The sequence below is a fragment of the Seriola aureovittata genome, chromosome 11 (genome assembly GCF_021018895.1).
Source record: "Seriola aureovittata isolate HTS-2021-v1 ecotype China chromosome 11, ASM2101889v1, whole genome shotgun sequence".
Classification (NCBI taxonomy): domain Eukaryota; kingdom Metazoa; phylum Chordata; class Actinopteri; order Carangiformes; family Carangidae; genus Seriola; species Seriola aureovittata.
In genome coordinates, this window is record NC_079374.1 from 13,351,084 (window position 1) to 13,367,486 (window position 16,403).

Below are 16,403 nucleotides of genomic sequence, written 5' to 3' on the forward strand. Positions count from 1 at the left end.
TTTTTTTCACTTTTTTTTGCCTTACAATACTTTGACGTTTTGTTTGACATTTTTATGCCTTAATATACTATGACGTTTTTTCATGTTTTTATGCCTTACTATAATATGACACTTTATGCCTTACTATACTATGTCGTTTCTTGAGATTTTTATACCTTACTAAACTATGAAATTTTTATCACTTTTTTTTCCTTACTATACTATGACGTTTTTTTGACAAATTTATGCCTTACTATAATATGACACTTTATGACTTACTATACTATGACGTTTTTTTACACGTTTATGTCTTAATATACTATGACATTTTTTTCACTTTTTTTTGCCTTACTATACTATGATGTTTTTTTGACATTTTTATGCCTTACTATAATATGACACTTTATGCCTTACAATACTTTGACGTTTTTTTGACATTTTTATGCCTTACTATAATATGACACTTTATGACTTACTATACTATGACGTTTTTGGATGTTTTTATGCCTTACTATAATATGACACTTTATGCCTTACAATACTATGACGTTTTTTTGACATTTTTTTGCCTTACTATACTATGACTTTTTTTTTTACATTTTCATGCCTTACAATACTTTGACGTTTTGTTTGACATTTTGATGCCTTACTATAATATGACACTTTATGACTTACTATACTATGACGTTTTTGGACATTTTTATGCCTTACTATATTATGACATTTTTTTCACGTTTTTATGCCTTACTATAATATGACACTTTATGCCTTACTATACTATGACGTTTTTTGACATTTTTATGCCTTACTATACTATGACGTTTTTTTCACGTTTTTATGCCTTACTATAATATGACACTTTATGCCTTACTATACTATGTCGTTTCTTGACATTTTTATACCTTACTATACTATGACATTTTTTTGACTTTTTTTTGCCTTTATATAATATGACACTATATGACTTACTACATTATGACGTTTTTGGACATTTTTATGCCTTAATATACTATGACGTTTTTTTCACTTTTTTTTGCCTTACTATACTATGACGTTTTTTTCACGTTTTTATGCCTTACTATAATATGACACTTTATGCATTACCATACTATGTCGTTTCTTGACATTTTTATACCTTACTATACTATGAAATTTTTATCACTTTTTTTTCCTTACTATACTATGACGTTTTTTGACAACTTTATGCCTTACTATAATATGACACTTTATGACTTACTATACTATGACGTTTTTTTACACCTTTATGCTTTAATATACTATGACGTTTTTTTCACGTTTTTTTGCCTTACTATACTATGACGTTTTTTTCACTTTTTTTTGCCTTACTATACTATGACGTTTTTTTCACATTTTTATGCCTTACTATAATATGACACTTTATGCCTTACAATACTTTGACGTTTTTTGACATTTTTATACCTTACTATACTATGAAATTTTTATCACTTTTTTTTCCTTACTATACTATGACGTTTTTTTGACAACTTTATGCCTTACTATAATATGACACTTTATGACTTACCATACTATGACGTTTTTTGACATTTTTATGCCTTGATATACAATGACTTTTTTTTACATTTTCATGCCTTACAATACTTTGACGTTTTGTTTGACATTTTTATGCCTTACTATAATATGACACTTTATGACTTACTATACTATGACGTTTTTGGACATTTTTATGCCTTTCTATATCATGACATTTTTTTGACATTTTTTTGCCCTATTATAATATGACACTATATGACTTACTACATTATGACGTTTTTTGACATTTTTATGCCTTAATATACTATGATGATTTTTCACTTTTTTTTGCCTTACTATACTTTGACACTTTATGACTTACTATACTATGACGTTTTTTTATGTGTTTGTGCCTTACTATACATTGACTTCTTTAGCTTTGTCATACCGTGATTTTCTTATGTCTTTGCTATATTATGACTTTGTCATGGGGTAGCTCAGTAGCAGCTGTCTATAGCTGGTAATATAGTACAATGCTTTTAACTGTTGCTTTACATAGGAAAGAATCCTGGTTCGAATCCAAGTCAGGGCTGTGTCTGTGTGGAGTTTTCATGTTCACCCTTTGTGACATTTTATGACTTACTATACTGTGATGTTTTTTCACTTTTTTTTGCCTTACTATAATATGACACTTTATGCCTTACTATACTATGTCGTTTCTTGACATTTTTATACCTTACAATACTTTGACTTTTTTTGACATTTTTATGCCTTACTATAATATGACACTTTATGACTTACTATACTGTGATGTTTTTTTGACATTTTTATGCCTTACTGTACTATGACGTTATTTTATGTGTTTGTACCTTACTGTACATTGACTTCTTTAGCTTTGTCATACCATGATTTTCTTATGTCTTTGCTATAGTATGACTTTGTCATGGGGTAGCTCGATAGCAGTTGGTTGGTAATATAGTACAATGGTTAGAGCTGGTGTTTGACACAGGAAGGAATCCTGGTTCAAATCCTGGTTCTAATCCCAGTCATGGCCCTGTCTCTGTGGTGTTGTATGTTCACCCTGTGATATGCATATCATGACATTTTATAATTTTTTTTACTACGAAATTTTTTTCACTTTTTTATACCATACTATACTATGACATTTTTCAAACTTTTTTATTCCTTGCAATTGACTTACTATACTATGACGTTTTGTTTGACATTTTTATACCTTAATATACAATGACGTTTTTTTCACTTTTTTTTGCCTTACTATACTATGACGTTTTTTTCACGTTTTTATGCCTTACTATAATATGACACTTTATGCCTTACTATACTATGTCGTTATTTTCACTTTTTTTTGCCTTACAATACTATGATGTTTTTTTGACAAATTTATGCCTTACTATAATATGACACTTTATGACTTACTATACTATGACGTTTTTGGACATTTTTATGCCTTACTATACTATGACATTTTTTGATGTTTTTATGCCTTAATATACTATGAAATTTTTTTCACTTTTTTTTGCCTTACTATACTATGACTTCTTTAGCTTTGACATACCATGATGTTCTTATGCCTTTGCTATATTATGACTTTCTCATGGGGTAGCTCAGTAATAGTTTATTGGTAATATAGTACAATAGTTTTAACTGTTGCTTTACATGGGAAAGGATCATGGTTTGAATCCAAGTCAGGGCTGTGTCTGTGTGGAGTTTGCATGTTCACCCTTTGATATGACCTTTTATGAATTACTATACTGTGATGTTTTTTTTTATGTTTTTATTCCTTACTATACTATGACGTTTTTTTATGTGTTTGTGCCTTACTATACATTGACTTCTTTAGCTTTGTCATACCATGATTTTCTTATGTCTTTGCTATATTATGACTTTATCATGGGGTAGCTCAGTAGCAGTTGTTTGGTAATATAGTACCATAGCTATAACTGTTGCTTTACATAGGAAAGGATCCTGGTTCAAATCCAAGTCAGGGCTGTGTCTGTGTGGAGTTTTCATGTTCACCCTTTGATGTGACATTTTATGACTTACTATACTGTGATGTTTTTTGATGTTTTTATGCCTTACTATACTATGACGTTTTTTTATGTGTTTGTACCTTACTATACATTGACTTCTTTAGCTTTGTCATACTATGATTTTCTTATGTCTTTGCTATAGTATGACCTTGTCATGGGGTAGCTCGGTAGCAGTTGGTTGATAATATAGTACAATGGTTGGAACTGGTGTTTGACACAGGAAGGAATCCTGGTTCGAATCCCAGTCATGGCTGTGTCTCTGTGGTGTTGTATGTTCACCCTGTGATATGCATATCATGACATTTTATAATTTTTTTTACTATGAAATTTTTTTCACTTTTTTATACCATACTATACTATGACATTTTTCAAACTTTTTTATTCCTTGCAATTGCCTTACAATACTTTGATATTTTTTGACATTTTTATGCCTTACTGTAATATGACTCTTTATGCTTTACTATACTATGACGTTTTTTCATATTTTTATGCCTTAATATACTATGAAGTTTTTTGACATTTTATGCCTTACTATACTGTGACGTTTTTTGACATTTTTATTCCTTAATATACTATGACGTTATTTTCACTTTTTCTTGCCTTCTATACTATGACTTTTTTTTGACATTTTTATGCCTTACTATAATATGACACTTTATGACTTACTATACTATGACGTTTTTGGATGTTTTTATGCCTTAATATACTATGATGTTTTTTCACTTTTTTTTGCCTTACTATACTATGTCGTTTCTTGACATTTTTATACCTTACAATACTTTGACGTTTTTTTGACATTTTTATGCCTTACTATAATATGACACTTTATGACTTACTATACTATGACGTTTTTTGACATTTTTATGCCTAACTATAATATGACACTTTATGACTTACCATACTATGACGTTTTTTTCACTTTTTTTTGCCTTACTATACTATGACGTTTTGTTTGACATTTTTATGCCTAACTATAATATGACACTTTATGACTTACTATACTATGACATTTTTGGACATTTTTATGCCTTACTATATTATGACGTTTTTTTCACGTTTATATGCATTAATATAATGTGACACTTTATGCCTTACTATACTATGACGTATTTTGACATTTTTATGCCTTACTATACTATGACGTTTTTTTCACGTTTTTATGCCTTACTATAATATGACATTTTTATACCTTACTATACTATGACATTTTTTTGACTTTTTTTTGCCTTTATATAATATGACACTATATGACTTACTACATTATGACGTTTTTGGACATTTTTATGCCTTAATATACTATGACGTTTTTTCACTTTTTTTTGCCTTACTATACTATGACGTTTTTTTCACGTTTTTATGCCTTACTATAATATGACACTTTATGCATTACTATACTATGTCGTTTCTTGACATTTTTATACCTTACTATACTATGAAATTTTTATCACTTTTTTTTCCTTACTATACTATGACGTTTTTTGACAACTTTATGCCTTACTATAATATGACACTTTATGACTTACTATACTATGACGTTTTTTTACACCTTTATGCTTTAATATACTATGACGTTTTTTTCACGTTTTTTTGCCTTACTATACTATGACGTATTTTGACATTTTTTTCACTTTTTTTTGCCTTACAATACTTTGAAGTTTTGTTTGACATTTTTTTGCCTTACTATAATATGACACTTTATGACTTACTATACTATGACGTTTTTGGACATTTTTATGCCTTACTATGTTATGACGTTTTTTTCACGTTTATATGCCTTAATATACTCTGACGTTTTTTCACTTTTTTTTGCCTTACTATACTATGACGTTTTTTTCACGTTTTTATGCCTTAATATACTATGACGTTTTTTTCACTTTTTTTTGCCTTACTATACTATGACGTTTTTTGACAAATTTATGCCTTACAATACTATGACGTTTTGTTTGACATTTTTATGCCTTACTATAATATGACACTTTATGACTTACTATACTATGACGTTTTTGGACATTTTTATGCCTTACTATATTATGACGTTTTTTTGACATTTTTTTCACTTTTTTTTGCCTTAATATAATATGACATCTTATGCCTTACTATAGTATGACGTTTTTTTAACATTTTTATGCCTTAATATACTATGACGTTTTTTTCACTTTTTTTTGCCTTACTATACTATGACGTCTTTTTCACGTTTTTATGCCTTACTATAATATGACACTTTATGCCTTACTATACTCTGTCGTTTCTTGACATTTTCATACCTTACTATACTATGAAATTTTTATCACTTTTTATTCCTTACTATACTATGACTTTTTTTTGACAAATTTATGCCTTACTATAATATGACACTTTATGACTTACTATACTATGACGTTTTTTTACACCTTTATGCCTTAATATACTATGACGTTTTTTTCACTTTTTTTTGCCTTATACTATGACGTTTTTTTCACTTTTTTTTGCCTTACAATACTTTGACGTTTTGTTTGACATTTTTATGCCTTAATATACTATGACGTTTTTTCATGTTTTTATGCCTTACTATAATATGACACTTTATGCCTTACTATACTATGTCGTTTCTTGACATTTTTATACCTTAATAAACTATGAAATTTTTATCACTTTTTTTTCCTTACTATACTATGACGTTTTTTTGACAAATTTATGCCTTACTATAATATGACACTTTATGACTTACTATACTATGACGTTTTTTTACACGTTTATGTCTTAATATACTATGACATTTTTTTCACTTTTTTTTGCCTTACTATACTATGATGTTTTTTTGACATTTATATGTCTTAATATAATATGACACTTTATGCCTTACAATACTTTGACGTTTTTTTGACATTTTTATGCCTTACTATAATATGACACTTTATGACTTACTATACTATGACGTTTTTGGATGTTTTTATGCCTTATTATAACATGACACTTTATGCCTTACAATACTATGACGTTTTTTGACATTTTTTTGCCTTACTATACTATGACTTTTTTTTTTACATTTTCATGCCTTACAATACTTTGACGTTTTGTTTGACATTTTGATGCCTTACTATAATATGACACTTTATGACTTACTATACTATGACGTTTTTGGACATTTTTATGCCTTACTATATTATGACGTTTTTTGACATTTTTTTCACGTTTATATGCCTTACTATAATATGACACTTTATGCCTTACTATACTATGACGTTTTTTGACATTTTTATGCCTTACTATACTATGACGTTTTTTTCACGTTTTTATGCCTTACTATAATATGACACTTTATGCCTTACTATACTATGTCGTTTCTTGACATTTTTATACCTTACTATACTATGACATTTTTTTGACTTTTTTTTGCCTTTATATAATATGACACTATATGACTTACTACATTATGACGTTTTTGGACATTTTTATGCCTTAATATACTATGACGTTTTTTCATTTTTTTTTGCCTTACTATACTATGACGTTTTTTTCACGTTTTTATGCCTTACTATAATATGACACTTTATGCATTACCATACTATGTCGTTTCTTGACATTTTTATACCTTACTATACTATGAAATTTTTATCACTTTTTTTTCCTTACTATACTATGACGTTTTTTGACAACTTTATGCCTTACTATAATATGACACTTTATGACTTACTATACTATGACGTTTTTTTACACCTTTATGCTTTAATATACTATGACGTTTTTTTCACGTTTTTTTGCCTTACTATACTATGACGTTTTTTTCACTTTTTTTTGCCTTACTATACTATGACGTTTTTTTCACATTTTTATGCCTTACTATAATATGACACTTTATGCCTTACAATACTTTGACGTTTTTTGACATTTTTATACCTTACTATACTATGAAATTTTTATCACTTTTTTTTCCTTACTATACTATGACGTTTTTTTGACAACTTTATGCCTTACTATAATATGACACTTTATGACTTACCATACTATGACGTTTTTTGACATTTTTATGCCTTGATATACAATGACTTTTTTTTACATTTTCATGCCTTACAATACTTTGACGTTTTGTTTGACATTTTTATGCCTTACTATAATATGACACTTTATGACTTACTATACTATGACGTTTTTGGAAATTTTTATGCCTTTCTATATCATGACATTTTTTTGACATTTTTTTGCCCTATTATAATATGACACTATATGACTTACTACATTATGACGTTTTTTGACATTTTTATGCCTTAATATACTATGATGATTTTTCACTTTTTTTTGCCTTACTATACTTTGACACTTTATGACTTACTATACTATGACGTTTTTTTATGTGTTTGTGCCTTACTATACATTGACTTCTTTAGCTTTGTCATACCGTGATTTTCTTATGTCTTTGCTATATTATGACTTTGTCATGGGGTAGCTCAGTAGCAGCTCTCTATAGCTGGTAATATAGTACAATGCTTTTAACTGTTGCTTTACATAGGAAAGAATCCTGGTTCGAATCCAAGTCAGGGCTGTGTCTGTGTGGAGTTTTCATGTTCACCCTTTGTGACATTTTATGACTTACTATACTGTGATGTTTTTTCACTTTTTTTTGCCTTACTATAATATGACACTTTATGCCTTACTATACTATGTCGTTTCTTGACATTTTTAAACCTTACAATACTTTGACTTTTTTTGACATTTTTATGCCTTACTATAATATGACACTTTATGACTTACTATACTGTGATGTTTTTTGATATTTTTATGCCTTACTGTACTATGACGTTATTTTATGTGTTTGTACCTTACTGTACATTGACTTCTTTAGCTTTGTCATACCATGATTTTCTTATGTCTTTGCTATAGTATGACTTTGTCATGGGGTAGCTCGGTAGCAGTTGGTTGGTAATATAGTACAATGGTTAGAGCTGGTGTTTGACACAGGAAGGAATCCTGGTTCTAATCCCAGTCATGGCCCTGTCTCTGTGGTGTTGTATGTTCACCCTGTGATATGCATATCATGACATTTTATAATTTTTTTTACTACGAAATTTTTTTCACTTTTTTATACCATACTATACTATGACATTTTTCAAACTTTTTTATTCCTTGCAATTGACTTACTATACTATGACGTTTTGTTTGACATTTTTATACCTTAATATACAATGACGTTTTTTTCACTTTTTTTTGCCTTACTATACTATGACGTTTTTTTCACTTTTTTTTGCCTTACTATACTATGACGTTTTTTTCACAATTTTATGCCTTACTATAATATGACACTTTATGCCTTACAATACTTTGACGTTTTTTGACATTTTTATGCCTTAATATAATATGACACTTTATGACTTACTATACTATGACGTTTTTGGATGTTTTTATGCCTTATTATAACATGACACTTTATGCCTTACTATACTATGTCGTTCCTTGACATTTTTATAACTTACTATACTATGACATTTTTTTGACATTTTTTTGCCTTACTATAATATGACACTTTATGACTTACTATATTATGACGTTTTTTTCACATTTATATGCATTAATATAATATGACACTTTATACCTTACTATACAATGACGATTTTTGACATTTTTATGCCTTAATATACTATGACGTTTTTTCCCTTTTTTTTGCCTTACTATACTATGACGTTTTTTTCACGTTTTTATGCCTTACTATAATATGACTCTTTATGACTTACTATACTATGACGTTTTTGGACATTTTTATGCCTTAATATACTATGACGTTATTTTCCCTTTTTTTTTTGCCTTACTATACTATGACGTTTTTTTCCCGCTTTTATGCCTTACTATAATATGACACTTTATGCCTTAATATACTATGACGTTTTTTGACATTTTAATGCCTTAATATACAATGACGTTTTTTTCACTTTTTTTTGCCTTACTATACTATGACTTTTTTTTTGACATTTTCATGCCTTACAATACTTTGACGTTTTGTTTGACAAATTTTTGCCTTACTATAATATGACACTTTATGACTTACTATACTATGACGTTTTTGGACATTTTTATGCCTTACTATATTATGACGTTTTTTTCACGTTTATATGCCTTAATATAATATGAAACTTTATGCCTTACAATACTATGACGTTTTTTGACATTTTTATGCCTTAATATACTATGACGTTTTTTCATGTTTTTATGCCTTACTATAATATGACACTTTATGCCTTACTATACTATGTCGTTTCTTGACATTTTTATACCTTACTAAACTATGAAATTTTTATCACTTTTTTTTCCTTACTATACTATGACGTTTTTTTGACAAATTTATGCCTTACTATAATATGACACTTTATGACTTACTATACTATGACGTTTTTTTACACGTTTATGTCTTAATATACTATGACATTTTTTTCACTTTTTTTTGCCTTACTATACTATGATGTTTTTTTGACATTTATATGTCTTAATATAATATGACACTTTATGCCTTACAATACTTTCACGTTTTTTTGACATTTTTATGCCTTACTATAATATGACACTTTATGACTTACTATACTATGACGTTTTTGGATGTTTTTATGCCTTATTATAACATGACACTTTATGCCTTACTATACTATGTCGTTTCTTGACATTTTTATGCCTTATTATAACATGACACTTTATGCCTTACTATACTATGTCGTTTCTTGACATTTTTATACCTTACTATACTATGACATTTTTTTGACATTTTTTTGCCTTACTATACTATGACTTTTTTTTACATTTTCATGCCTTACAATACTTTGACGTTTTGTTTGACATTTTGATGCCTTACTATAATATGACACTTTATGACTTACTATTCTATGACGTTTTTGGACATTTTTATGCCTTAATATACTATGATGTTTTTTCACTTTTTTTTGCCTTACTATAGTATGACGTTTTTTTCACGTTTTTATGCCTTACTATAATATTACACTTCATGCCTTACTATACTATGACGTTTTTTGACATTTTTATGCCTTAATATAATATGACATCTTATGCCTTACTATACTATGACGTTTTTTCCCTTTTTTTTGCCTTACTATACTATGACGTTTTTTTCACGTTTTTATGCCTTACTATAATATGACTCTTTATGACTTACTATACTATGACGTTTTTGGACATTTTTATGCCTTAATATACTATGACGTTATTTTCCCTTTTTTTTTTGCCTTACTATACTATGACGTTTTTTTCCCGCTTTTATGCCTTACTATAATATGACACTTTATGCCTTACTATACTATGACGTTTTTTGACATTTTAATGCCTTAATATACAATGACGTTTTTTTCACTTTTTTTTGCCTTACTATACTATGACTTTTTTTTTGACATTTTCATGCCTTACAATACTTTGACGTTTTGTTTGACATTTTTATGCCTTACTATAATATGACACTTTATGACTTACTATACTATGACGTTTTTGGACATTTTTATGCCTTACTATATTATGACGTTTTTTTCATGTTTTTATGCCTTACTATAATATGACACTTTATGCCTTACTATACTATGTCGTTTCTTGACATTTTTATACCTTACTAAACTATGAAATTTTTATCACTTTTTTTTCCTTACTATACTATGACGTTTTTTGACAAATTTATGCCTTACTATAATATGACACTTTATGACTTACTATACTATGACGTTTTTTTACACGTTTATGTCTTAATATACTATGACATTTTTTTCACTTTTTTTTGCCTTACTATACTATGATGTTTTTTTTTGACATTTATATGTCTTAATATAATATGACACTTTATGCCTTACAATACTTTGACGTTTTTTTGACATTTTTATGCCTTAATATAATATGACACTTTATGCCTTACTATACTATGACTTTTTTTTTGACATTTTTTTGCCTTACTATACTGTGATGTTTTTTGACATTTTTATGCCTTATTATAGTATGACGTTTTTTTGACATTTCTATGCCTTATTATAACATGACACTTTATGACTTACTATTCTATGACGTTTTTTTCACGTTTTTATGCCTTAATATGCTATGACGTTTTTTGACATTTTTATACCTTACTATACTATGACATTTTTTTGACATTTTTATGCCTTACTATACTATGACTTTTTTTTACATTTTCATGCTTTACAATACTTTGACGTTTTGTTTGACATTTTGATGCCTTACTATATTATGACGTTTTTTTCACATTTATATGCCTTATTATAATATAACACTTTATGCCTTATTATACTATGAAGTTTTGACGTTTTTATGCCTTAATATGCTATGACGTTTTTTTCACATTTTTATGACTTACTATTCTATGACATTTGTTCTCTTTTTTATGCCTCATAATACTATGACATTTTTTAACCATTTTATGCCTTAATATACCATGACTGTTTTTTTTACATTTTTATGCTTACTATATTATGACGTTTTTTTCACGTTTATATGCCTTAATATAATATGACACTTTATGCCTTACAATACTATGACGTTTTTTGACATTTTTATGCCTTAATATACTATGACGTTTTTTCATGTTTTTATGCCTTACTATAATATGACACTTTATGCCTTACTATACTATGTCGTTTCTTGACATTTTTATACCTTACTAAACTATGAAATTTTTATCACTTTTTTTTCCTTACTATACTATGACGTTTTTTGACAAATTTATGCCTTACTATAATATGACACTTTATGACTTACTATACTATGACGTTTTTTTACACGTTTATGTCTTAATATACTATGACATTTTTTCACTTTTTTTTGCCTTACTATACTATGATGTTTTTTTGACATTTATATGTCTTAATATAATATGACACTTTATGCCTTACAATACTTTGACGTTTTTTTGACATTTTTATGCCTTACTATAATATGACACTTTATGACTTACTATACTATGACGTTTTTGGATGTTTTTATGCCTTATTATAACATGACACTTTATACCTTACTATACTATGTCGTTTCTTGACATTTTTATACCTTACTATACTATGACATTTTTTTGACATTTTTTTGCCTTACTATACTATGACTTTTTTTTACATTTTCATGCTTTACAATACTTTGACGTTTTGTTTGACATTTTGATGCCTTACTATATTATGACGTTTTTTTCACATTTATATGCCTTATTATAATATAACACTTTATGCCTTATTATACTATGAAGTTTTGACGTTTTTATGCCTTAATATGCTATGACGTTTTTTTCACATTTTTATGACTTACTATTCTATGACATTTGTTCTCTTTTTTATGCCTCATAATACTATGACATTTTTTAACCATTTTATGCCTTAATATACCATGACTGTTTTTTTTACATTTTTATGCTTTACTGTACTTTGATGTTTTTTGACAATTTAAGGCCGTAATAAACTATGACATTTTTTCACTTTTTTATGTCTTACTATACTATCATGTTTTTTGACATTTCTATGCCTTATTATAGTATGACGTTTTTTGACATTTTTATGCCTTAATATAACATGAAATTTTATTCCTTACTATACTATGACATTTTTTCAATTTTTTATGCCTTAATACACTATGATGTTTATTCCACATTTTTATGCCTTACTGTACTATGACTTCTTTAGCCTTGTCATACAGTGATTTTCTTATGCCTTTGCTATATTATGATTTTGTGATGGGGTAGCACAATAACAGTCCTATGGCAATGTAGCACAATGGTTAGAATTATTGCCTTGCACTGCCAATGTTTCTGGTTCGAATCCTGGCCTGGGGCCAGTCTGTGTGGAGTTGCATGTTCCCCCTGTGATATGGACATTATGACATTTTATGCCTCAATATACTATGACTCTCTTAGATGTTTTTATGCATTGGTATACTATGACATTGTTATGCCTTATTATAACATGACATTTTTATGATATTGTATGCCTTACTATACTGTGATGTTTTTGACATTTTTATACCTTAATTTACGATGACGTTTTTTCACTTTTTTATGCCTTACTATACCACATCCTTTTTTTCCTCTGTATACTATGATGGTTTTCGTGGATATTATGTGCTGGGAGCAACGACTTCCCTGACTCATTGTCACCACAAGGTTTGCAGACTCCAAGACAGAGACAGATTAGCTGTTTAACCGTCAGCACAGCAGCAAATAAGCATATTTTCCTGAATGCTGAAATATAATGTAACTCATGCCTCCATCTTACCATTACAAAAGGGTTAGACCTCAATGTCTGCTGAATGTGAGCGAGTAAACAAATAGCTCATACCGCCCTCAAATCAAAGTAATTACAGAGGCGATAGATTTGGTGGTAATTGGTTGAGAGAGACATTTTACCAGGTGACTGGGTTTGCGTGAAGTCGTAATTAAAGACATTTTGAGGGAGCAGCTGAGAAGAGGCTTAGTGGGGTAGGTTCCAGTAGCTTCATTATCACGGTGCTGACAACACCGTAAGCTGACAAATGTTTGCTCGGAATATCATAATGGTTTCTGTTGATACTGGGGTTGGACTACTGCTTTCCTATTAGCATATAAATTAATAGTGTGGGTAATTCAAGTAGAAGAGAAAGCTCACGATTCAATCCACCAGCCCGCACGAACCATGAATTAAAATGTAAACTTTTAAACGTCACTCACTCCCTTTGTGTCTCTCAGTTTCCTCTCGTCTTTCTCACTTCCTATTTTTCCTCGCCTCCCTCCTTCTTGCGCTCCAGTTGTGACAGAATGAGAGAAGTCTTTTGTGCCTCTGCTGTTACGTAGTTCAATATTTCATGGGAGCACACGAGCTGATGGAGGGAATCATTGGCGTGCTGAGACAGTCTTCAGACTTGAATTGTCAGTGTTGAAAAGGAAAATGGTGGTCATCCAGTTTTCAAGATCTTCTTTAATTGTTGCGCTTAATTATCATCCACTCATCCTGGTCCTTTTCTGTTATCACCTCTTCATCGTCCATTTCCTCCACAGACAGACTCTCCATCCTCTAGAGGAAGGTGTCTAAGTGGTGAATGAATGTATAATACATGATGGGAAGAGGCCTGTTTTAATGACAGAGAGCCTCAAGTGCAAGATGCTGCTTACTTATTAAGAGCTGCTGGCTTCCTTCTCACAAAGCACAGATCCATTCAGTTTGATTATTGCATTTTTTTTTTTACCATTAAGGATTAATTGTGCAAACAGGCCTTCATCATGAAACCCTTTTTGACACGTCGCGGTAGGAGAAGCAAAACATCCCCCTTATTCACTCATTCACTATTCCATCAACCAGTAGTTTACTATTTATACATCATCTCTGACAGCTGAAGTGTTGCACATGAGTTTTCACATCTTTTTTTTTTTGCATTGCATTGTGGGATTATTAGCAGAAAGTAGTGCCTATGCCATAGACATGACTTTTCTCCTTCCATTGTGGGAATCTTCTCATCTGTAACTTATAACTTAACTTCCTAAGTCATTCACCTGTTAGTTAGCAGATAGTGAGCAAACCTGGATGATAACTGGATTATTTGAGGCTAATAATCGAGAGTAAAAATCAAATCAAATAACTGATCTGTTGTGACAGATCAATGACACAATATAAGACAGTCAAGCTGTTATTGAATATTGAGTTATTATGAAAAAAGATTACCTTAAATAAAGCTGTGTTAAATACATGTTACCCATGCTAAATGCAAACATTAATTCATCTGTAATTGGACTGTAATGCGTTATTTCAGACTCTTTGTGTGCAGTTAGAAAACTGACAATTCTTCATCATGTTATGTCTGTATTTGTCTCCACAGGGTCACAATATCTTCTCCAACCTCTCGTCCACAGAGTACAGCGACCTCATGCAGCTGTTGAAACAGTCCATCTTGGCCACAGACCTCACACTTTACTTTGAGTATGTTCTGCTAAACACACTCTGCTTATTAAACTGTTAAATCTTCTGTTAGCCAGACGTCCACAGAGTTCAGTGTGACTGTTTTGCACTGAAGCACACTGACTGCTATTCTGCCTCTTGACAAGGTTTACTGTAGGTTTGTAGGCTTCTTTTAGGTAACACCGCCCCCTTGTGGATTTTATGTAATTTACACCTGCATATATATATATTCTTGTTTCCCCTGTAGGAACAGAAACACCTTCTTTGAGCTGGTCAGCAAAGGAGAGTACAACTGGAACGTGAAGGCTCATAGAGACATGTGCAGGTACACAGCACACAGCAACAACAGCTTTGTCTCCTTAAGACTTTTTTTGTGCTAAGTCTGTTATAAATACCAAGTAATAAATAAATCTGTTGGTTTGATCTCCTCTCAGATCCATGATGATGACAGCATGTGATCTTGGTGCCGTCACTAAACCTTGGGAAATATCACGCAAGGTGAGAAATGTGGGGTAAACTCTCTCCATATGTATAAAATACAAAGGAAACCTGGATCTGTTTTAGCATCTAAGCCACCTAGAGCTGAAATGATTTGTTCTTTGACTGGAAGACGATTGACAGAAAACTATTTTGATAATTTCTGAAAAAGATTTTTTAAGATTCCCTAGTTCCAACTTCAGAATTGTGGATATTTACTGCTTTTCTTTGTCTTATGTGATTAAGAGAACAGAACATTTGTGGGTTTGAACTGTTAGTTGGAGAAAACAAGCAATTTGTCTTCCACAATTTCCTAACATTCTATAGACTATACTATTAATTGATTCATTGAGAACATAACTGGCAGATTAATTGATGGTGAAAATAAGAGTTAGTTGCTCTCCCGCACTAATGATTTCTGTCTTTTCAGGTGGCAGAGTTGGTGACCAGCGAGTTCTTCGAGCAGGGCGACAGAGAGAGATCAGAGCTGAAGCTCACGCCCTCTGTGAGTAGCTGCCGAACCATCTCTCGT

The 16,403-nt window shown here is 30.0% G+C and overlaps 1 protein-coding gene across 1 annotated transcript in view; it reads left to right on the top strand.

Annotated features, from left to right (window-relative positions):
* Window positions 1-16,403, top strand: part of pde11a (phosphodiesterase 11a) — a 75,826-nt gene that overhangs the window by 50,475 nt on the left and 8,948 nt on the right. The window contains exons 15-18 of the mRNA XM_056388848.1: window positions 15,315-15,415; window positions 15,642-15,719; window positions 15,829-15,892; window positions 16,302-16,376. Coding sequence (XP_056244823.1) covers window positions 15,315-15,415; window positions 15,642-15,719; window positions 15,829-15,892; window positions 16,302-16,376 — 318 coding nt within the window. The remainder of the gene's footprint in view (window positions 1-15,314; window positions 15,416-15,641; window positions 15,720-15,828; window positions 15,893-16,301; window positions 16,377-16,403) is intronic.